Consider the following 22,947-nt stretch of genomic DNA (forward strand, 5'->3'; position numbering starts at 1 on the left):
AGATTCACTCGGAGGCTCAGAGGGGTCAAGGTTCAAATCATCCAACTCAAACTGAACAGCGTGGATTAGGAGGAAATCATTTTGAAAAGCCCAGAAAACGACAGAAACGTGTTTTGAACGGCCACACGAGCCAATATCGACCGTCAGTAAAGACTGAAAAGGAACTTATTTTGAAACGCCCGAGCGCTGCCTTTTCAACGCGGCTTTTCTATCGTTTAATCGCTGCTTTTATCATTCGTGAGCGTGAGGCTGATGTCGGACGCTTGAACAGAAGTAATCGGTCCATCAGTCTCTCGTGTGAATGAACCTGGAGCCTTCAGAGCAGATTCTAGACAGAGCTCTGCAGTTTGCACCGCGGGGCAGGAGTGATTCTAGCAGCCGGTCGGGTCTTTGATGGGTGTTTTTGTGTTTTTGCGCAGCGTAGGCCGACAGCGCCGCTAACGGGAGCGTAATGAGGGAGAAGTAGCATCAGCCGCACACCAGGGGGAGCCGTTAAGTCACGCGTGGAACAATGACGTGTGGGCTCCTCCTCTGGACTCGTAGACGTAAACGGGACTTCGCTCCAAAGACTGTCCCGGTTTGACCTGCTTGTGTTTAGAGATCAACCATTTTGGAAAATATTCATATTAAAGCTACAGTGTGTAACTTTCTGGAGGTGGGATATCACCCGTTTGCCTCCACGAAATAAAAAGTTAAAACCATACTTGGGAACATTTTCCACGCAGATGGATATATTTAATGCCACACTGAGAAATGAGAGTCAGGTTTGTGGAGATGCGAGCCCGCTGACAGTAAAAACTGTGAGCAGGAACTATTTTAATTTTTGGTTTGTTTTTTGTTGTCTAAAATGTCACATGCTGTGGCTTTAAACAAGCATATGGTTTGTGCTGTTGCCACTAGAGGGCGCACGAGTCACTGAAATGAGGCTAAACACAAGGTAAGATGTGGTTTGAAGAGAAGACTTTAAAAACAGGACGTTTGAAAATGAGATGGTTTGAATATGAATCTCAAAAAGTGTCTTGCCCGAGGACACACCGACAGCATTCATCTGCGGGAGCTGGAATCGGGATTTGAACCACCAACCGCCTTCAGATCGGCGCGCAAATGCTCTACCGACTGAGCCACTGTCTGTTATGTTTTTATTTTGAGAGTTTCACTACAGTAAAGAAAAATATATAGTTTTGTTTTATTAGAACCGAAACTATTGAGTCAAAAAGTTAAAATATCACAAAAAATACTGCAATTCTAAAGCCCTGACTAGATTTTAAAGACACAAACATAAATAAAAAACAAAACTGTGATGGGACTAAAATCAGTTTAGTATAAAATGGATCCTGGACAAATCTCTGCTGAGGTTTTGACACAAAGTGAAAACACACGGCGTGAAAGCGTGTCCTCGTTCAGCACTCACCTGTCAAGAAGTCCTGGATGGCGGCGATCAGAGGCTCGCCGTTCCTGGGAGTGACGAGATTGGCTTTTGTCTGTGGACGGGATAATAACAGGTAGATTTCATTTTGGACGTGGCGGAAGCGGTGGCCCGTTTGACGAGCGGCTTTTGTGCAGGTGTCACAAAGTTAAATCGATTCAAACCGTTAAAGAGCGGCGGATCTGAAAGGCGCTGGACCCGCCTTTTCCACGAGTATTTGAGCGAACACATCTCTGAAACACATTATTGTACCATACAGCTGTACTAGGACATGTTTCGCTCAAACTCGTGAGGAAAATGTGGTCCAGGGCCTTTAATAAACCGAGACACGTACCCCCATCAGCACCAGCGCCTCCGCCTTGGCCTCCTCGGTCTGGGGCAGGTGCAGGTTCATCTCATCTCCATCGAAGTCGGCGTTGTAGGGCGTGCACACGCACTCGTTAAAGCGAAAGGTGCGGTGAGGCTTGACCCGCGCCTGGGGGAGAACAGCAGCACAGGCAAAGGTCAACAGGGGGCGACGATGAGCCACGAATCCCACATAATGAGACACATGAGACACGAGACTTTGACAGACTGTTTATATAAATGGACAGAGTCGTACGAGGGACCAGTTTGAGACGCTCTTCTGAAATGACACATTTTCTCAGTTTGCCTTTAGTTCTACATTATTAATAATGATAAATGATAATCATCTGTGTGAACACACTGATCACATTAATGATTTATCAAAATAATTATCAACAGTGAGCGAGGAGAGAAACAGATTCAGTATTCAGCACTTTAACTTTACTGATCTTAGTAATTGTTCAATTTCCAGATGACACATCACTACATCTCACCTTTTAACAAAACATAAATAATACACACTGCACCGTGTTTCATAAAGTTATCAATTATGTAAAGTTAAAGAAAAATAATCTTACATATTTTTAAATAAATCTCGGTTGTGTTGTGTGACTTTTTCACCGGTGTCGTGAAAAAAGCCTGTTGTTTACCCAAAGCTGCGTTTAGCTCTGGGCTTGTTCTGCCCATAGTGCGCGTGCGTCCCTGTGGGGAGGTGCGCGTCCCCGTGGGGAGGTGCGCGTCCCTGTGGGGAGTGCGCGCCCCCGTGGGGAGGTGCGCGTCCCCGTGGGGAGGTGCGCGTCCCCGTGGGGAGTTAGTGTGGAGCTTTGTGAGATGTAGTGACGTGTCCCTCCACATTGTGTCTTTGCGTCTCCACAGTCGCTCTTCAGGGGTTGGTGACCCCAGCTCTACATGATCCTGGGGTTTTTATTTCACTATTGTGTCTGTAAATCCAGATCTGAACATTAATAACAGACAAATCAGGTCCTTCTGTCCGCGAGGTCGCTCCTGTTAGCGTTAGCAACAGGTTTGATTGACAGCGTTGCTAAGCGCCCGCTCCCTGTTAAACCAGTGGTGTGGGTGGGTCCACACCTCCTGATTGGCTCTTTGGTTGCTATGATACTCGTGGTAGGAGTTCCAAAGTTGAAACTCTGTACCTGCTCCAGCCTCATGAGCTTCATTTGGAGCTGAAGCTGTGGAAAGTCAATGCCCATAACTGATATTTACCAACACCAATGTTCAGGTTTTAAAATCTTAATCTAGATCTACAAATGTATTGATCAGGGAGTTAAAACACTGTATTCCAGATTACGTAACATGCAGTGAGTTTTCTTGAGCCTGATTTCCACGGGGTTCGTGTTTCAGGCCTGGTTTAGTTTGTTCATCACATCTTGGGCGTCGTGGACAAACTGGGTCTGATACTGAAAAGGCGCAGCCCGAGTCGTGTGGAAGTGCGTGAGATTCTTACAATATGAGCCATGATGCTGAGTTTGTGCAGAGACGGCTGTCGATTGAACAGAACGATATCCCCGTCAATCAAGTGTCTCTCAACCACGTCCCCGAACCGCAGCTCCTGGGCGATCTTCTCTCTGTTTCCGTACTTCAAAAACCTGAAACAAATGAGACTCCGTTAGGCACGAGTTTAATAAATAATCAACTGACCACGTGACGCTCGGTGTCAGAGCCAGAGACGAGAGAAGGACTGTCAGTCCTGGTTTAGTCCTGGTTTAGACCTGGTTTAGGCCTGGTTTAGACCTGGTTTAGACCCGGTTTAGACCCGGTTTAGACCCGGTTTAGACCCGGTTTAGACCCGGTTTAGACCCGGTTTAGACCCGGTTTAGTCCTGGTTTAGACCTGGTTTAGTCCTGGTTTAGTCCTGGTTTAGACCTGGTTTAGTCCTGTTTTAGACCTGGTTTAGTCCTGGTTTAGTCCTGGTTTAGTCCTGGTTTAGTCCTGGTTTAGTCCTGGTTTAGTCCTGGTTTAGACCTGGTTTAGACCTGGTTTAGACCTGGTTTAGTCCTGGTTTAGACCTGGTTTAGACCTGGTTTAGTCCTGGTTTAGACCCGGTTTAGACCCGGTTTAGACCCGGTTTAGACCCGGTTTAGACCCGGTTTAGACCTGGTTTAGTCCTGGTTTAGACCTGGTTTAGACCTGGTTTAGACCCGGTTTAGACCTGGTTTAGACCCGGTTTAGTCCTGGTTTAGACCCGGTTTAGACCTGGTTTAGACCTGGTTTAGTCCTGGTTTAGACCCGGTTTAGACCCGGTTTAGACCCGGTTTAGACCCGGTTTAGTCCTGGTTTAGACCTGGTTTAGACCCGGTTTAGACCCGGTTTAGACCTGGTTTAGACCCGGTTTAGTCCTGGTTTAGACCCGGTTTAGACCTGGTTTAGACCTGGTTTAGTCCTGGTTTAGACCCAGTTTAGACCTGGTTTAGACCCGGTTTAGACCTGGTTTAGACCCGGTTTAGACCCGGTTTAGTCCTGGTTTAGACCCGGTTTAGTCCTGGTTTAGACCTGGTTTAGTCCTGGTTTAGACCTGGTTTAGACCCGGTTTAGACCCGGTTTAGACCCGGTTTAGACCCGGTTTAGACCTGGTTTAGTCCTGGTTTAGACCCGGTTTAGACCCGGTTTAGACCTGGTTTAGACCCGGTTTAGTCCTGGTTTAGACCCGGTTTAGACCTGGTTTAGTCCTGGTTTAGACCCGGTTTAGACCCGGTTTAGACCCGGTTTAGACCCGGTTTAGACCTGGTTTAGTCCTGGTTTAGACCTGGTTTAGACCCGGTTTAGACCCGGTTTAGACCTGGTTTAGACCTGGTTTAGACCTGGTTTAGACCCGGTTTAGACCCGGTTTAGACCCGGTTTAGTCCTGGTTTAGACCTGGTTCAGTCTATGTGAGGTAGGGGGCGATAGATAAACTGAACACTGGACTCACCGTTTCATTTGTGTGGAGCGATTTTGGATGAAGTTTGCTCCTGGATGAACATCAGGTCCATTACGAACCAGTTTCCTCATCAAGTCCAGATTGGCTTTGTTTACCTGGAACCACACGACACAAACACCGTCACACTCAGAGTGACACTAACCACACAAACACCATCACACTCACAGTGACACTAACCACACAAACACCATCACACTCAGAGTGACACTTTAACCACACAAACACCATCACACTCAGAGTGACACTTTAACCACACAAACACCATCACACTCAGAGTGACACTAACCACACAAACACCATCACACTCACAGTGACACTAACCACACAAACACCATCACACTCAGAGTGACACTAACCACACAAACACCATCACACTCACACTGACACTAACCACACAAACACCATCACACTCAGAGTGACACTAACCACACAAACACCATCACACTCACAGTGACACTAACCACACAAACACCATCACACTCAGAGTGACACTAACCACACAAACACCATCACACTCACAGTGACACTAACCACACAAACACCATCACACTCAGAGTGACACTAACCACACAAACACCATCACACTCAGAGTGACACTAACCACACAAACACCATCACACTCACAGTGACACTAACCACACAAAGACCATCACACTCAGAGTGACACTAACCACACAAACACCATCACACTCAGAGTGACACTAACCACACAAACACCATCACACTCAGAGTGACACTTTAACCACACAAACACCATCACACTCAGAGTGACACTAACCACACAAACACCATCACACTCAGAGTGACACTAACCACACAAACACCATCACACTCAGAGTGACACTTTAACCACACAAACACCATCACACTCACAGTGACACTAACCACACAAACACCATCACACTCAGAGTGACACTTTAACCACACAGCTCCCCCTGCAGGTGTAATCTTGTGAGTGCACTTTGGATCAGATACACAGAGATAAGAGTTTTGAGAGCTTTGGCCACGCCCTCTTTATAGTTGACCAATCCCTGGGCAGCACTCATCTTTATTGGACTACATCTTACATTTAATGTGAAATTAACCATTTTCTACAATGAACATTTTGGTTTTCTATTTCATAAAATAGTTTGGAGCTCACAGTGCGAGGAAGAGCAAATAAACAACTGAATCATCTTTGAATTCAAACACCATTTGTTTAGTAAAAAAACACATTTCTTCAGTCATTACGTCATTAGGTCTATATCAAGATCAGAAAGAAATCAGAACATTTAGCGGTTTACATTTTGTACCTCCAAACACATGAATAATCAGATGTTGCGAGTGCCTGTGCTGAGTACCTTCTCGGGGTAGGTGAGGATTTTGGCCACGTGCACCGGTACAGCCACCTCATCGATCCTCAGGTTGGGATCTGGAGAGATGACGGTTCTGCCTGAGAAGTCCACTCTCTTCCCCGATAGATTTCCTCTGAATCGGCCTGAGGAAGACGACAACTCAGAACTTCACACGACGAGAGCTACACGACAAACAGCTAAACGACAAACAGCTAAACGACAAAAAGCTACACGACAAAAAGCTAAACGGCAAAAAGCTACACGACAAAGAGGACGGTCACGTGTCACGTGATCAGTCCCGTGTCCCGGGTCGTACCTTGTTTGCCCTTCAGTCTCTGCACAAAACCCCGGGTCCACTTCTTGGGCGCCATGTTGAGTGGGATCCCCGAGAGCTCAGAGTTTATGTAGAGAGCGCACTGGAGCTGCAGGAAGTCCCAGTCCTCCATGATCATCTGTGTCTTTGCCCCCGTCACACGATGCTACAAACATGAAAGAGAAAAGGACCAGGACTAAGCCAGGTCTAAACCAGGACTGAACCAGGACTAAACCAGGACTAAACCAGGACTAAACCAGGACTGAACCAGGACTGAACCAGGACTGAACCAGGACTGAACCAGGACTGAACCAGGACTGAACCAGGACTAAACCAGGACTGAACCAGGACTGAACCAGGACTAAACCAGGTCTAAACCAGGACTGAACCAGGACTGAACCAGGACTAAACCAGGACTGAACCAGGACTGAACCAGGACTGAACCAGGACTGAACCAGGACTAAACCAGGTCTAAACCAGGTCTAAACCAGGACTAAAACAGGACTAAACCAGGACTGAACCAGGACTAAACCAGGACTGAACCAGGACTGAACCAGGACTGAACCAGGACTGAACCAGGACTGAACCAGGACTGAACCAGGACTAAACCAGGACTAAACCAGGACTGAACCAGGACTGAACCAGGACTAAACCAGGTCTAAACCAGGACTGAACCAGGACTGAACCAGGACTAAACCAGGACTGAACCAGGACTGAACCAGGACTGAACCAGGACTGAACCAGGACTAAACCAGGTCTAAACCAGGTCTAAACCAGGACTAAAACAGGACTAAACCAGGACTGAACCAGGACTAAACCAGGACTGAACCAGGACTGAACCAGGACTGAACCAGGACTGAACCAGGACTAAACCAGGTCTAAACCAGGTCTAAACCAGGACTGAACCAGGTCTAAACCAGGTCTAAACCAGGACTAAAACAGGACTAAACCAGGACTGAACCAGGACTGAACCAGGACTGAACCAGGACTAAACCAGGACTGAACCAGGACTGAACCAGGACTGAACCAGGACTGAACCAGGACTAAACCAGGACTGAACCAGGACTGAACCAGGACTAAACCAGGACTAAACCAGGACTAAACCAGGACTAAACCAGGACTGAACCAGGACTGAACCAGGACTGAACCAGGACTAAACCAGGACTAAACCAGGACTGAACCAGGACTAAACCAGGTTTGAACCAGGACTGAACCAGGACTAAACCAGGTCTAAACCAGGACTAAACCAGGACTGAACCAGGACTGAACCAGGACTAAAACAGGACTAAACCAGGACTAAACCAGGACTAAACCAGGTTTGAACCAGGACTGAACCAGGACTAAACCAGGACTAAACCAGGACTGAACCAGGACTAAACCAGGACTGAACCAGGACTGAACCAGGACTGAACCAGGACTAAACCAGGACTAAACCAGGACTGAACCAGGACTAAACCAGGACTAAACCAGGACTAAACCAGGTTTGAACCAGGACTGAACCAGGACTAAACCAGGTCTAAACCAGGTTTGAACCAGGACTGAACCAGGACTAAACCAGGACTAAAACAGGACTAAACCAGGACTGAACCAGGACTGAACCAGGACTAAAACAGGACTAAACCAGGACTAAACCAGGACTAAACCAGGTTTGAACCAGGACTGAACCAGGACTAAACCAGGACTGAACCAGGACTGAACCAGGACTAAACCAGGACTGAACCAGGACTGAACCAGGACTAAACCAGGACTGAACCAGGACTGAACCAGGACTAAACCAGGACTGAACCAGGACTGAACCAGGACTAAACCAGGACTGAACCAGGACTAAACCAGGACTAAACCAGGACTAAACCAGGTCTAAACCAGGACTGAACCAGGACTGAACCAGGACTAAACCAGGACTGAACCAGGACTAAACCAGGACTAAACCAGGACTGAACCAGGACTAAACCAGGACTAAACCAGGACTAAACCAGGTCTAAACCAGGACTGAAGCAGGACTGAACCAGGACTGAACCAGGACTAAACCAGGACTGAACCAGGACTGAACCAGGACTGAACCAGGACTAAACCAGGACTGAACCAGGACTGAACCAGGACTGAACCAGGACTAAACCAGGACTAAACCAGGTTTGAACCAGGACTGAACCAGGACTAAACCAGGTCTAAACCAGGTCTAAACCAGGACTGAACCAGGTCTAAACCAGGACTAAACCAGGACTGAACCAGGACTAAACCAGGACTGAACCAGGACTAAAACAGGACTAAACCAGGACTGAACCAGGACTAAACCAGGACTAAACCAGGACTGAACCAGGACTAAACCAGGACTAAACCAGGTCTAAACCAGGTCTAAACCAGGACTGAACCAGGACTGAACCAGGACTGAACCAGGACTAAACCAGGACTGAACCAGGACTGAACCAGGACTGAACCAGGACTAAAACAGGACTAAACCAGGACTGAACCAGGACTGAACCAGGACTAAACCAGGACTGAACCAGGACTGAACCAGGACTAAAACAGGTCTAAACCAGGACTAAACCAGGTCTAAAACAGGACTAAACCAGGTCTAAAACAGGACCATGGTCCACTCTGAACCTGCTGGACACATGGGAATAGAAAAGTACAAACACTTAATGTTTTTTATTATCATTGTGGTATCGGGATCAGTATCGAGTATCGAGTCTGTTTGAGTCTTTAGTATCGTGACAACACTACTGGCGTGTGTGGGATGGTCCTGTGTCCACCCCGGTGACATTTAGCAGACGACTCTAAAGTCAAAGATGGACCGTCTCTATCGCAGACACTTTGACCCACTGAGGTGAGTGACAGGTGGATTTAACCAATCACAGCCCAGCGTGGACGTTCAGAGGACTTTGTTTACGTCTTAACCTCGTGACATCATTTTACTCCATAAGTATTGGCACGCAGACTCAGCAGGTTTAATCAGGAAATTCAAAATGTCCGCCTGTAAAAGCCCTCCCCTCACCCACCTTCTTGATGACGTCGTTGAGGAAGATGACCTCTGTGAGTTTCATGGTCAGGTCGTCTTCGTTGGTGCCGGACTTGAGGTCGCTGACGACGGAGGGGCGGATACAGAGGGGCGGGACCAGGAGCCGGGTCAGGATGAGGTCGGACGGTTTTCCCGCCTCTGGATTCATGAGGAGCAAAGGAACGTCCTCCTCTGGGATCCTCCTGAAGAGGTTGAGCACCACCAGAGGGTTTAGGTTCTCCTGGGAGAAGAGAGGCGAGGAACCGTGAGGAACCGTGAGGAACGTGGAGAAGATACAGACAAACGATAATACTGAAGCGGCTCATCGATAAGAAGTCACAGAAGTTCGTCATTTCAGCCTCAGCTCTACTACTGTAAAGATGCGTTTTATTCCTCGTTTAGTCGTACAATTGGACTTAATCCATAAGGAAAATGACAAGATCCTGCCCACGTGAGGATCTAGAGAGGGTCTTGAGTTTACATTTGGATTGATGCGAGTTACACTTGAAAAATACTCCCAAAAAACAGAAAAACAAATGATATTTTTAAAAAGGGAGTGAAAATAGTCAAGTCAAAATGTCATCTCATTCTCACGAAGCTGTTACTGAAGATTAGATTTACCGTAAATATGGGACTAAAGAGCTCACCCGAATATGAGCCGCACCTGCTAAATTTGAAAAGAAAGTCCATTTTGTCCGTATATAAGCGGCGCCTGAATATGAGCCGCAGGTTTTCATATTGTAACGTGAGATATTTACACAGAAAGACGCTGCACGGACACGCTTTTTTTAAACTGTGACTGAAGATTGGCACCGACACGACATCAACACGGGGTGAATATACCTGCAGGTTTAGAAAATAAAGCTGCACCAACACGGGCGTCTGCTTTTATTTCCTTTTGTCGTCTTTTTACATCGACCGAGTTGGATTCATCGATGCCGAGCTCACGTGCAGCGGCTCTATTTCCTTCTTTATCTTAAAAACCGCAGCGTGTCCATTTCTTCGTGTGTTTTTCCGCAAAATGACAGTTACAAAAATCAAAACTAGTGAATTCTTCAGAGCAGAATCTTTCCCCACGTCTGTCTCACTTTTACGTTTACAGCTGGAGAGCGCCCCCCGGTGGCCGTTATCCAGTAAAATTCTATAAATAAGCCGCGCTGTTGTATCGGCCGCAGGGTTCAGAGCGTGGGGGAAAAGTCACGTCTTATAGTCCCAAATTTACAGTATTAAAAAGTATTTAATTATGGTTAAATATGCGATGGAAAAACAGTAGATCATGAGTGTCTGACCTGTGCTCTGGTCAGCAGTGGCTCTATGGTCTTGTTGTGGTCGATGGCCGTGTTGAACGAATGAATAAACTCGGACACAAAAGGATCCATGGTCTTCTTCGTCGTCTTGTATTTCTCATGAATGATTTTGAGCAGACCGCACTTCTTCACTGGACCTGGAGGAAACACGGAAACTCAAACAGATTTAACACAAGAACAAGGGACGAAGAGCATTTCTCTGGAGACAAAGAGTCCTGGTCTAGACCTGGTTAAGACCCGGTTTAGTCCTGGTTTAGACCCGGTTTAGTCGCGGTTTAGTCCCGGTTTAGTCCTGGTCATGGTTATTTCAGTTTTGTCGTATCTCAGTGTGGTTTTTATTCCGCTCTTTGTTGGACTTTCCATGACAAACATAAACCTGAGTGTACGAGTCTGCGTGACGCCCGTCTCACCGTTATAGGCTGAACAGCTGAGGCAGATGGTCTTTTTGCGGCACTTGTCTGAAATCTTCTTCTTGAGGCCTCGTTTTTGGAGATAGGCCAAGTTGGGTCTCTTCAGATAATCCACAAACTGCAGCCTCTCGTCCTTGGACAGCATGATCCTCGAGCACGTTTTACAAATCATCTGAGAACACACGGAACCACACAACTGTCCAAACTGCGCCTTTCACCACGGGACATCAACAAAAAGCAACGCCACCTGTAGGCCACTGAGCATTCTGCACATAAAGGGACACTCTGGACTTTTACCTGCAAGATCCCGATGATGGCTTTAAAATATCCAACATGGAAACAAGGCAACTCCAGATCCAAATATCCATAATGTCCCAAACAGTCGGCCAGATTCTTCCCACAGGTTAAACACGGCCGGTCTTTCTCACTGGTGCCCTGGAACGAGAGGACGAACGGATCAGATCTACGGCACGGGGACACCTGACGCGTTATTAAAGACCCGGTTTGTGTACGATATATGGAGTACAATATATGGAGTACAATATATGAAGTACGATATATGAAGTACGATATATGGAGTACGATATATGGAGTACGATATATGGAGTACGATATATGGAGTACGATATATGGAGTACGATATATGGAGTACGATATATGGAGTACGATATGTGAAGTACGATATATGGAGTACGATATATGGAGTACGATATATGGAGTACGATATGTGAAGTACGATATATGGAGTACGATATATGGAGTACGATATGTGAAGTACGATATATGAAGTACGATATATGGAGTACGATATATGGAGTACGATATATGGAGTACGATATATGGAGTACGATATGTGAAGTACGATATATGGAGTACGATATATGAAGTACGATATATGGAGTACGATATATGGAGTACAATATATGAAGTACGATATATGGAGTACGATATATGGAGTACGATATGTGAAGTACGATATATGGAGTACGATATATGGAGTACAATATATGGAGTACAATATATGAAGTACGATATATGGAGTACGATATATGGAGTACGATATGTGAAGTACGATATATGAAGTACGATATATGGAGTACGATATATGGAGTACGATATATGGAGTACGATATGTGAAGTACGATATATGAAGTACGATATATGAAGTACGATATATGGAGTACGATATATGAAGTACGATATATGAAGTACGATATATGGAGTCATGTAGAAATGTAAAAAGGTAAATGAGTTTTATATATTTTGCCGTATAACTCCATATATCTGACTTCACACAGTCGACGTCTGTGAAATGTACAAAGTGGTAAAAATAAAGAAGAAACCCCTTGAATGAGCTGCGTCGTGTAGATCAGATGTTGGGGCGGGGCTTCGTACCATGCGGTGGTCCAGGACTCCGTGGGGCAGAGGACTGCGTCTCGTGTCTTGGCTGTACAGGTTTTTACTGACCACCTGAATGTGAGCCTGACGCCGCATCTGTCCCGACGACATCATCCCAAAACAGATGTGGCTTCTGCAGAAACACAGAAGGACACGTGTGACATCATCACGAGGGACGACCTTTTCACACACAACTGTGTGAGGTCCACACACACACAACTGTGTGAGGTCTACACACATACACACACAACTGTGTGAGGTCCACACACACACACAACTGTGTGAGGTCCACACACACATACACACACAACTGTGTGAGGTCCACACACACACAACTGTGTGAGGTCCACACACACACACACACAACTGTGTGAGGTCCACACACATACACACACAACTGTGTGAGGTCCACACACATACACACACAACTGTGTGAGGTCCACACACACACACACACAACTGTGTGAGGTCCACACACACACACACACACACAACTGTGTGAGGTCCACACACATACACAACTGTGTGAGGTCCACACACACACACACAACTGTGTGAGGTCCACACACATACACAACTGTGTGAGGTCCACACACATACACAACTGTGTGAGGTCCTTTGTCCTACAGATGAATGTGAGGTCATGGTTTTACCTTCTGATGACACACAGCAGTGTAGAATAGTGCTGTGTGTTACTTTCATAAACACACATACACACATGTATACACACACACATACAGACATATATATATACACATATATATACATACACACACAGACACACACACACACATACAGACACACACCCATATATATATATACACACACACAGACACATACACACATCCACACACAGTTTAACTGAGTAAAGTCGAGATCATTTTAATGTTTTTATGTTTAAATCGTGTTTATGTTGGAATAATTCAGATTCTGTTTCACGTGTCAAACTTCCACATGCTAACAGCTATGCTAACACTTGAGCTAACATGCTAACCCTTACTCTAACCGGTCTGCTCGCCCTAAAGCTAGCATGCTACAGTTAGCATGTGTACTTACATCTTTTGGGCCACATCTGTCTCTCTGAACTGCTCCTTCACCATCTCGTCTCTTCTCACACTTGGATAAATAAAGTTTAGTTTGATATTTTCACACTTGTGCGCTGTTTTGTGCTGCACGCGCTACATGTTTTGGCTAAAGCTAACAGCGTCACTGTGTCACGTGAGTCTGAGCGGTGCGTTCAGGGCTGTGGGAAAAAACACACGCGTCACTGTAAAAGTCCAAGAAATAAAAATATAATCCATGATAATATGTGACATTAATACAAATGGAGAAAAGACACGATTTTAGACGTAAAAATAATTAGATTATGTTTTTTATGTTTTTAGATGGCCATGAAATAAATGCAGTTTTAGATGACAAAGAGTCAAATGGTTTAGTCCTGGTTTAGTCCTGGTTTAGACCTGGTTTAGTCCTGGTCCAGCCCCAGTTTAGTCCTGGTTTAGTCCTGGTCTGAACCGGAGCGTTCGTCTCATATTTTTGTCCTTCTGGCTCATTTCATCTGTGTCAGACTAAATGAGGTCGACACAGACACAGAGCTCGCCTGTGTGAAGCCCCGCCCACCTGGACTACAGCCAATAGAGGAGCAGCTCTGAGTCACACCAGGAAGAACCTCACACCCAAGAAACTTCAACTACGCACTTTTCTCTGAGACACTTTGGACTCTTCAGATCTGCTCAGGTTTGACTAGTTTGATTCTATTTAACAAAGTTTAGTCCTGGTTTAGACCTGGTTTAGTCCTGGTTCAGTTCTACACTTTAGATCTGATTTAACACTGATTTAGTTGAGCCCTGAGTCATTTCCTGTTTATTTCCTGTTCATTTCCTGTTCATTTCCTGTTATCGTCCTTGTTCTTGAATAGACATAATTGTGTTTTTCGATGGTTTTAAATGACTTTTATTTCTCACATATTTATAAAGATTTGCTTTAATCGTCTTCTGGCAGTGATTTGGACTTTTGGGCTGTGGATTTAATTAAAATGAGACTGTGTTTGGTTTTGGTCGTGTCTTTTGGTTCATTCTGTGCCTTTTTCATTTCTATTATTGAATATTTCATTACATTTGGTCTTTTTATTCTGTTATATTTAGTGGTTTTCTTGAGTCGTACAAAGTATTGTCTGGACTTCCATGTTTCCATGTTTGATTTTGGACTTTTTGCAGTGGGCTTCATGCGTCGCCTCCTCCTGAGGGTCTGAGATCACATGAACCTGGACTGAGCATGGATCAGAGAGAGACCAGAGAGGACGGAGCCCCTCCCTCTAAAAAAGCTCACAGGTAAGAGAGGATCACTAACACTCCACCACTGTTCTCCATGTCAGAGCTCAGACTAAAGCCACTGCTCCATCTGTGTCCACAGACCTGCTCCTGGGGCCAGGGCCGTCTCATTCAAGAGTGATGACTCTATGAAACGATGGATTGAGTTTAAAAGAAAACATGGTCCAGAGTGAGTCAGACTCACCTCAGAATGTCACCACTTTATGTTCACAGCCTTTTTAGAATCATATGGACACTTGTTTTTTTATAAGAGCCAACAGTCGACAAACTTCTGTCAGGAAAGAAAGAAAATGGTGAACAGTGTGGACAATCTTAATCAAATCAAAATCAAATCAAACTTTATTTATATAGCACTTTTCATACAAAAAAAGTAACACAAAGTGCTTTACAAAGCATTAAAATCAGTCCCACCCACCAAACCCACCCAGCCACCCGACAGCCCAACAACCCAACCCCAACACATCAATAATCATAACCAAACAACCCCCCACCCCAACACACACTCCCACCCCCACCTCAACACATGTTAAAATACCTCAGTTTCATTTAAAATATGTTTAAGTGGAACAGGCTGGATAAAGATGAACCAGATGAGAGAGCGCCACCAGAGGAACCATCTGCACCAGGAACAGGGTCACCCGCAGCCACAGGACACCAGCCCAGGGCCCAGAGAAGAGATGAGGTCAAGACCAAACCTCCAGGGCCCACGAGCCAGGGCCCAGCAGCCACAGCCAACCACAGCTCCTGGTGCAGAGGGCTCCTCAGAGGAAACACTGGCAAATCTAAAATGATTAAAAATAATAAAATAAGTCAAACCTAATAAATAAGTCAATAAATAAGTCAATAAATAATACAATAAATAAATAATAAAATAATCAATAAATAATAAAATAAGTCAAAACTAAACAAGTAACTAAAACATAAGTAAAACATAAACACACTAGCCAGCCTAAATAAGACTAAATAAATAGAGAAGTAAACTAAAATGATAAATACTAATCAAAAGCTGTGCTAAAAAGATGGGTCTTGAGCCTGCTTTTAAAAACCTGAATGTTCTCTGCGGCCCTGAGGTCCTCCAGGCTGTTCCATAGACGGGGGCCATAAAACTGGAAAGAGGCCTCTCCATGAGTGTGTGTCCTGACTTTGGGGATGACTAGGAGCCTGCTGCCGGAGGAGCGCAGGGGCCGCGAGGGTTCATAGGATAAAAGCAGCTCTGTAAGATAAGAAGGCCCAAGACCATTAAGACATTTAAAAACCAGTAAAAGAACTTTAAAATCGATCCTGAAACACACAGGGAGCCAATGCAGGGATTCTAAAACCAGTGTAATGTGGCCCCGCCCCCTGGTCTTAGTCAGGACACGTGCTGCTGAATTTTGTAATAATTGTAGACCTGAAATCGCCTTTTTGGGAAGAGCAGAGAGCAGGGCATTACAGTAATCTATACGACTGGTGATAAAAGCATCAGCGTCTCTGTGTTGGCCCGAGAGAGAATGACAATCTGTGTGAAAACTGATCCACAGACAGAACCAGAAGACACTGTATGTGATGATTCTGGAGTGAGATGAACACAAGTGTTAAGAAGAGTCAGTGTGACTGAAGTGTGTTTTCTTCTGTGTCTCAGGATCCACCAGAAACATCCTCCATCTGAACCTGGTCCCATCTGTGAGTCCCTCAGGAGTGACTGGTCTATGGGACATCCACCTGCTTTTGCCACAGAGCCGTGAGTTTCCACAAGTGTTGAATAAAACAATTAAATGAACATAAGTGTTTGATGAGTCTCTCTCACAGAGTGGAGCAGCAGGGTCCAGAGGTCTCCAGAGGTCAGCACCATCAGACACAGCTGGACTCCATATTTAAGGTCTGTCACTAAAGTTTGTAAATGTTCAGATGAATGAGAACTTGTTCCACACAGATCTGACACTGACTGCATTTGTGTTGTTTATAATGTGTCTGTTCAGCTTCTGGAGGAGGACATCTTCACTTTTGTCCAGAAGGAGCTGAAGAAGCTCCACAAGGTTCTGAGTACAGATTATCCAGAATGCTTAGAGCCAGAGGAGGATGAAGAGCAGAGGAGCAGCAGTGAGGCTGTTCTGAAGATCACACTGAACTTCCTGAGGAGGATGAAGCAGAAGGAGCTGGCTGAGCGTCTGAGGAGCAGTAGGACCATTTAACACATTTAACAAGGTGCTCACAGTCGTTTTATATTCTCTGAGACTCAGGCCTGTATCTGTTGTCTTCATTCAGGGACTTATTCTGGAGTTTGTCGGCGTAAACTGAAGTCTAACCTGCAGCAGAAGTTTGAGTGTGTGTTTGAGGGCATCGCTAAAGCAGGAAACCCCACCCTTCTGAATCAGATCTACACAGAGCTCTACATCACAGAGGGAGGGTCTTCAGAGGTCAACCAGGAACATGAGGTCAGACACATGGAAACAGCCTCCAGGAAACCAGACCCAGCAGAGACACCCATCACATGTGAAGACATGTTTAAAGGCCCAGCTCACACACATGGACCAATCAGAACAGTGCTGACAAAGGGAGTGGCTGGCATCGGGAAAACAGTGCTCACTCAGAAGTTCAGTCTGGACTGGGCTGAAGGCAAAGCCAACCAGGACATACAGCTGCTGTTCCCGTTCACTTTCAGAGCACTCAATGTGCTGAAGGAGAGAAGCTTCAGCTTGGTGACACTTGTTCATCACTTCTTTAGTCAAACACAAACAGAACTCTGCAGCTTTGAAGACCTCCAGGTGCTCTTCATCTTTGACGGTCTGGACGAGTGCAGACTTCCTCTGGACTTCACCAAAACCAAGGCCCTGACCGACCCCACAGAGTCCGCCTCACTGCACGTGCTGCTGGTAAACCTCATCAGGGGGATCCTGCTTCCCTCCGCTCGCCTCTGGATAACCACACGACCTGCGGCGGCCAATCAGATCCCTCCATGGTGCGTCTCCATGGTGACAGAGGTCAGAGGGTTCACCGACCCACAGAAGGAGCAGTACTTTAGGAAGAGGTTCAGAGAAGAGGCCGACACAATCATCTCCCACATCAAGACGTCCAGAAGCCTCCACATCATGTGCTACATGCCAATCTTCTGCTGGATCGCTGCCACAGTCCTGGAGCATGTGTTGAAAAGCAGAGAGAGAGAAGAGCTGCCCAAGACCCTGACTCAGATGTACATCCACTTCCTGGTGGTTCAGGCCAAAGTCAAGAACATCAAGTATGAAGGAGGATCTGAGACAGACCCACACTGGAGTCTAGACACCAGGAAGATGGTGGAGTCTCTGGGAAAACTGGCCTTTGAGCAGCTGCAGAAAGGAAACCTGATCTTCTACGAGTGTGACCTGAGGGAGTGTGGACTGGACGCTGCAGCGGCCTCAGTGTACTCTGGAGTGTTCACACAGGTCTTTAGAGAGGAGCCAGGTCTGTACCAGGACAAGGTCTACTGCTTCATCCATCTGAGTGTGCAGGAGTTTCTGGCTGCTCTTCACGTCTATCAGAGTTTCTTCAGCTCAGGGGAGAACCTGCTGGAGCCACCACACTCCTCTGAGAGTCCAAAATCTACCTGTCATGAGACTGAGTACCATTCCAATTCAAAGAAGGAGTCCTCTGTCCCCTCTGAGAGTCCAGTGTCTGAGTCAGCCTTCTATTGCTCTGCTGTGGACCAGGCCTTACAGAGTCCAAATGGACACCTGGACCTGCTCCTCCGCTTCCTCCTGGGTCTTTCACTGTCGACCAATCAGAGCCTTCTACAAGGTCTGATGACACAGACAGGAAACAGCTCCTGGACCAATCAGAAAACGGCTAAGTACATAAATAAGAAGCTGAGAGAGAATGTGTCTGCAGAGAGGAGCATCAACCTGCTCCACTGTCTGAATGAACTGAATGATCGTTCTCTGGTGGAGCAGGTCCAACAGTACCTGAGGTTAGGACGTCTGTCTAAAGGTGGACTGTCTCCTGCTGAGTGGTCAGCTCTGGCCTTCATCTTACTGTCATCAGAAGACGATCTGGACCAGTTTGAGCTGAAGAAATACTGTGCTTCAGAGGAGGCTCTCCTGAGGCTGATGCCAGTGGTCAAGGCCTCCAACAAAGCTCTGTGAGTAACATTTGTTTAACAGAGGATGGTTTGATTCAACTTCTACATAAACACTGTTTTTTCTCTCTCCAGACTGACCCACTGTGACCTGTCAGAGAGAAGCTGTGAAGTTCTGTCCTCAGTCCTCAGCTCCCAGTCCTCTAGTCTGACAGTCCTGGATCTCAGTCACAACGACTTGAAGGACTCAGGGCTGGAGATGTTGTCTGTTGGTCTGAAGAGTCCTCACTGTAAACTGGAACGGCTCAGGTCAGAGGGGTTAATATAACTCACTATTATTACATAACCTGTTGGTCGTTGCTTTGGAAAATAACATGTAATAAAAGATAAAACATGGGACTTTTTATGTGTCTCATTTTGGGTTAAATGCAGGGGCAGAGTGAGGCTGAAATCTACTGTGAGCCCAGAAACAAACGACCCACCTCACATGAAGGGTGGGCCGCTGACCGCTCCTCACAGAGGAGCAGAGTCGCTCTGTGTCAGAGACATGTGAGGGGGCGGAGCTCCCTTCAGCCACACCCCCTCACATCTCTCACGTCTGGAGTCAAACAAGCACCGGCCCCACAGGCTGAGGCTTAAACTCTTGTGGTTCTAGTCTCTAATGTCCCTCTGTCTCCTCAGTCTGTCCCTCTGTGGACTGTCCCCTCACAGCTGTGGGCCTCTGGCCTCAGTCCTCAGCTCCTCCAGTCTCACACACCTGGACCTCACTCACAACGACCTCCAGGACTCAGGAGTGGAGCTGCTGTGTTCTGGACTGAAGAGCGCCCCCTGCAGACTGGAGACGCTCAGGTGAGGTGCTCCCATGATGCACTCTGCCCCCTTGTGTCCACATGAGTGTAATGCTGTGTCTTTAGGCTGTCTGGATGTCTGGTCTCACAGAGGGGCGGGGCTGCTCTGGCCTCAGCTCTGAGCTCCGCCCCCTCCCACCTGAGAGAGTTAGACCTGAGCTACAACCATCCAGGACCCTCAGCCGAGCTCCTGACCGCTCTACAGGACCAGCGCCCCCTGCTGTGTGTCAGGTGAGAGCGCCCCCTCCTGTCTGGCACACACACAGCAGCACACTGGAGGTGAGGCCTTTAGGCACAAAGGCAGAGGAACCACCAACCCTCAGGCGACTCCCAGCTCCACCTGCATTGGTCCAGATGTTGGACCTGGTTCATGGATCATATCTGTGTAATTACTGGACCTCACAAGAATCAAACACTGGCACAAAGTTCAGTAGTAGTAGTAGTAGTAGTAGTAGTAGTAGTATTTGTAGTAGTATTTATACCTGTGTACGGCTCATTGTTGGTCATTAGAGTCTGAGCAGAGACATGAACTTTGACCTGAGTCTATAAAGTGAAATGTATTTCCAAAGACAAAATAAAAAGAGTGAACATGGAGAATATAAAGGAGAGGAGGAGACAAACATGTGGACAATTCACATCACTGCTTTAGAGCTGAAACATCACAACTGAAACTGACATTTAAAGACAACAAGTGATTCAGTCTGATGTTTCAGTCTGATGTTTCAGTCTTGTGTTTCAGTCTGATGTTTCAGTCTGATGTTTCAGTCTTGTGTTTCAGTCTGATGTTTCAGTCTGATGTTTCAGTCTTGTGTTTCAGTCTGATGTTTCAGTCTTGTGTTTCAGTCTTGTGTTTCAGTCTGATGTTTCAGTCTGATGTTTCAGTCTGATGTTTCAGTCTTGTCTGATGTTTCAGTCTGATGTCGTGTGTTTCAGTCTGATGTTTCAGTCTGATGTTTCAGTCTTGTCTTGTGTTTCAGTCTGATGTTTCAGTCTGATGTTTCAGTCTGATGTTTCAGTCTGATGTTTCAGTCTGATGTTTCAGTCTGATGTTTCAGTCTGATGTTTCAGTCTTGTCTTGTGTTTCAGACTGGACCATGCTGGAGCTCAGTGGTTAACCCCAGGACTCAGAAAGTGTAAGTTTTGAGAAAGTCCATTTGAAACAGACACTTATTTAAATGTATAAAATGGTCCAAGGACCTCACATAGAATATATATTGTTGTGTGGCCTCAGACTGTGAGGTCCACAGCTGTGTCCATGACTGAATCCAGAGTTCTTCTTAAAGCAGATCCTGAAGAGTCCAGTCTGGAGCTGTGGAACTGCACTCATGTTTCAGCTCAAACACAACAGTGATCTTCATTCTTCTTCTGGAGACAGTGGATTTAAACCAATCCCCTGTTCTCCTCAGGAGGAGCACAGGAGGAGCACAGAGGAGTGTAGGAGGAGCACAGAGGAGTGTAGGAGGAGCACAGAGGAGTGTAGGAGGAGCACAGAGGAGCACAGAGGAGTGTAGGAGGAGCACAGGAGGAGCACAGAGGAGTGTAGGAGGAGCACAGAGGAGTGTAGGAGGAGCACAGGAGGAGCACAGAGGAGTGTAGGAGGAGCACAGAGGAATGTAGGAGGAGCACAGAGGAGCACAGAGGAGTGTAGGAGGAGCACAGGAGGAGCACAGAGGAGTGTAGGAGGAGCACAGAGGAGTGTAGGAGGAGCACAGGAGGAGCACAGAGGAGTGTGGGAGGAGCACAGGAGGAGCACAGAGGAGTGTAGAATGTGTGGAGTGACGTCACTTTGTCACTGCAGCAACAAACTCAAGTTTTACACTGAAAAGAATCTGAAATAGATGTGAGGAAATATAGAAGAAATATAGAAGAAATATAGAAGAAATATAGAAGAAATATAGAAGAAATATAGAGGAAATATAAAGGAAATATAGAGGAAATATAGAAGAAATATAAAGGAAATATAGAGGAAATATAGAGGAAATATAGAGGAAATATAGAAGAAATATAGAAGAAATATAGAGGAAATATAAAGGAAATATAGAGGAAATATAGAGGAAATATAGAGGAAATATAGAGGAAATATAGAAGAAATATAGAGGAAATATAAAGGAAATATAGAGGAAATATAGAAGAAATATAGAGGAAATATAGAGGAAATATAGAGGAAATATAGAGCTGATGCAAAAGAAACATGAGCCAAATATAAGACATGATTCACAAATAAAATCATCATAAATAATGGACTTTAAATCTTTCATGAATAGATTGACTCATATTAAACTATAATTAAATGTGTGTCTCCACATGGGACTAACTGCTGCTGTGTTGTGTCTTCTCTCCATCAGATTTCTGTGATCTCACTCTGGATCCAAACACAGCTCACAGAAAACTCAAACTGTCTGACAACAACAAGAAGGTGACACGTGTGACAGAGGAGCAGCCGTATCCAGATCATCAGGACAGATTTGAGTACTGTCCTCAGATTCTGTGTTCCACTGGTCTGACTGGTCGCTGTTACTGGGAGGTCCAGTGGAGGGGAGACGTTTATATATCAGTGTCTTACAGAGGAATCAGAAGGAAAGGAGAAAGTAAGGACAGTTTGTTTGGAGCCAATGATCAGTCCTGGAGTCTGGGCTGTTCTAAAGATGGTTTCTCTGTTCATCATAATCACAAACTCACCCCCCTCCCTCAGTCCTGGTCCTCCTCTTCTGGGACAGTCTCAGTGTTTGTGGACTGTCCTGCTGGCTCTCTGTCCTTCTACACAGTCTCCTCTGACCAACTGACCCACCTCCACACCTTCAACTCCACCTTCACTGACACTCTGCTCCCTGGGTTTTGGCTCTGGTCTTCTGACTCCTCAGTGTCTCTGTGTCGCACAGACTCACCCTCCTCTGTGTAAAATACAACAAATCTGTACAAAAATCACTGGAAATGTTCATTTATTTACTTTTTTTAAAGTCCCTGTTTAAAAATAAAGAGTAAAAAGTGACAGTATTTGTTTCATATTTTCAGATCTAATAAATCTCCAAATGTGGTGATTTTAATAAAGATCATCTCCTCCTCTTCCTCCTCTCTTCTCTCCTCCTTCATCTCCTCTTCCTCCTCTCTTCTCTCCTCCTTTATCTCCTCTTCCTCCTATCTTCTCTCCTCCATCTCCTCCTCTCTCCTCCTTCATCTCCTCTTCCTCCTTCTCTCTTCTCTCCTTCATCTCCTCCTGTTCTTGCTCCTCCTCTCTTCTCTCCTCCTTCATCTCCTCTTCCTCCTATCTTCTCTCCT

At 45.9% G+C, this 22,947-nt stretch overlaps 2 protein-coding genes across 3 annotated transcripts in view; one reads left to right on the plus strand and one right to left on the minus strand.

The window, feature by feature from the left end:
- The window catches only part of polr3a (polymerase (RNA) III (DNA directed) polypeptide A), a 47,545-nt gene extending 33,853 nt beyond the window's left edge, over positions 1–13,692 (minus strand). Inside the window, exons 1-12 of one of the 2 annotated variants that reach the window (XM_033984579.2) lie at positions 13,523–13,692; positions 12,464–12,599; positions 11,366–11,503; positions 11,069–11,240; positions 10,641–10,795; positions 9,353–9,592; positions 6,360–6,522; positions 6,050–6,186; positions 4,701–4,804; positions 3,237–3,378; positions 1,761–1,901; positions 1,412–1,481 (exon numbers count right to left, since the gene is read on the minus strand). In XM_033984579.2, coding sequence (XP_033840470.1) covers positions 1,412–1,481; positions 1,761–1,901; positions 3,237–3,378; positions 4,701–4,804; positions 6,050–6,186; positions 6,360–6,522; positions 9,353–9,592; positions 10,641–10,795; positions 11,069–11,240; positions 11,366–11,503; positions 12,464–12,599; positions 13,523–13,566 — 1,642 coding nt within the window. In that variant the 5' untranslated portion in view covers positions 13,567–13,692. The remainder of the gene's footprint in view (positions 1–1,411; positions 1,482–1,760; positions 1,902–3,236; positions 3,379–4,700; positions 4,805–6,049; positions 6,187–6,359; positions 6,523–9,352; positions 9,593–10,640; positions 10,796–11,068; positions 11,241–11,365; positions 11,504–12,463; positions 12,600–13,522) is intronic. The other variant, XM_055229688.1, reaches the window with a different exon arrangement.
- Positions 13,693–14,111: 419 nt separating this feature from the next.
- LOC117387035 (NACHT, LRR and PYD domains-containing protein 3-like) lies at positions 14,112–22,661 on the plus strand. Its single transcript, XM_055229701.1, has 12 exons — positions 14,112–14,203; positions 14,683–14,796; positions 14,879–14,965; positions 16,418–16,516; positions 16,585–16,654; positions 16,755–16,953; positions 17,041–18,886; positions 18,959–19,132; positions 19,505–19,672; positions 19,738–19,902; positions 20,758–20,804; positions 22,017–22,661. Exons 2-12 carry the CDS (start codon positions 14,741–14,743, stop codon positions 22,568–22,570), a joined length of 3,465 nt encoding a protein of 1,154 aa, XP_055085676.1. The 5' UTR covers positions 14,112–14,203; positions 14,683–14,740; the 3' UTR covers positions 22,571–22,661.
- Positions 22,662–22,947: the final 286 nt, after the last annotated feature.

This window comes from Periophthalmus magnuspinnatus, chromosome 19 (genome assembly GCF_009829125.3).
Source record: "Periophthalmus magnuspinnatus isolate fPerMag1 chromosome 19, fPerMag1.2.pri, whole genome shotgun sequence".
NCBI classification, from domain to species: domain Eukaryota; kingdom Metazoa; phylum Chordata; class Actinopteri; order Gobiiformes; family Gobiidae; genus Periophthalmus; species Periophthalmus magnuspinnatus.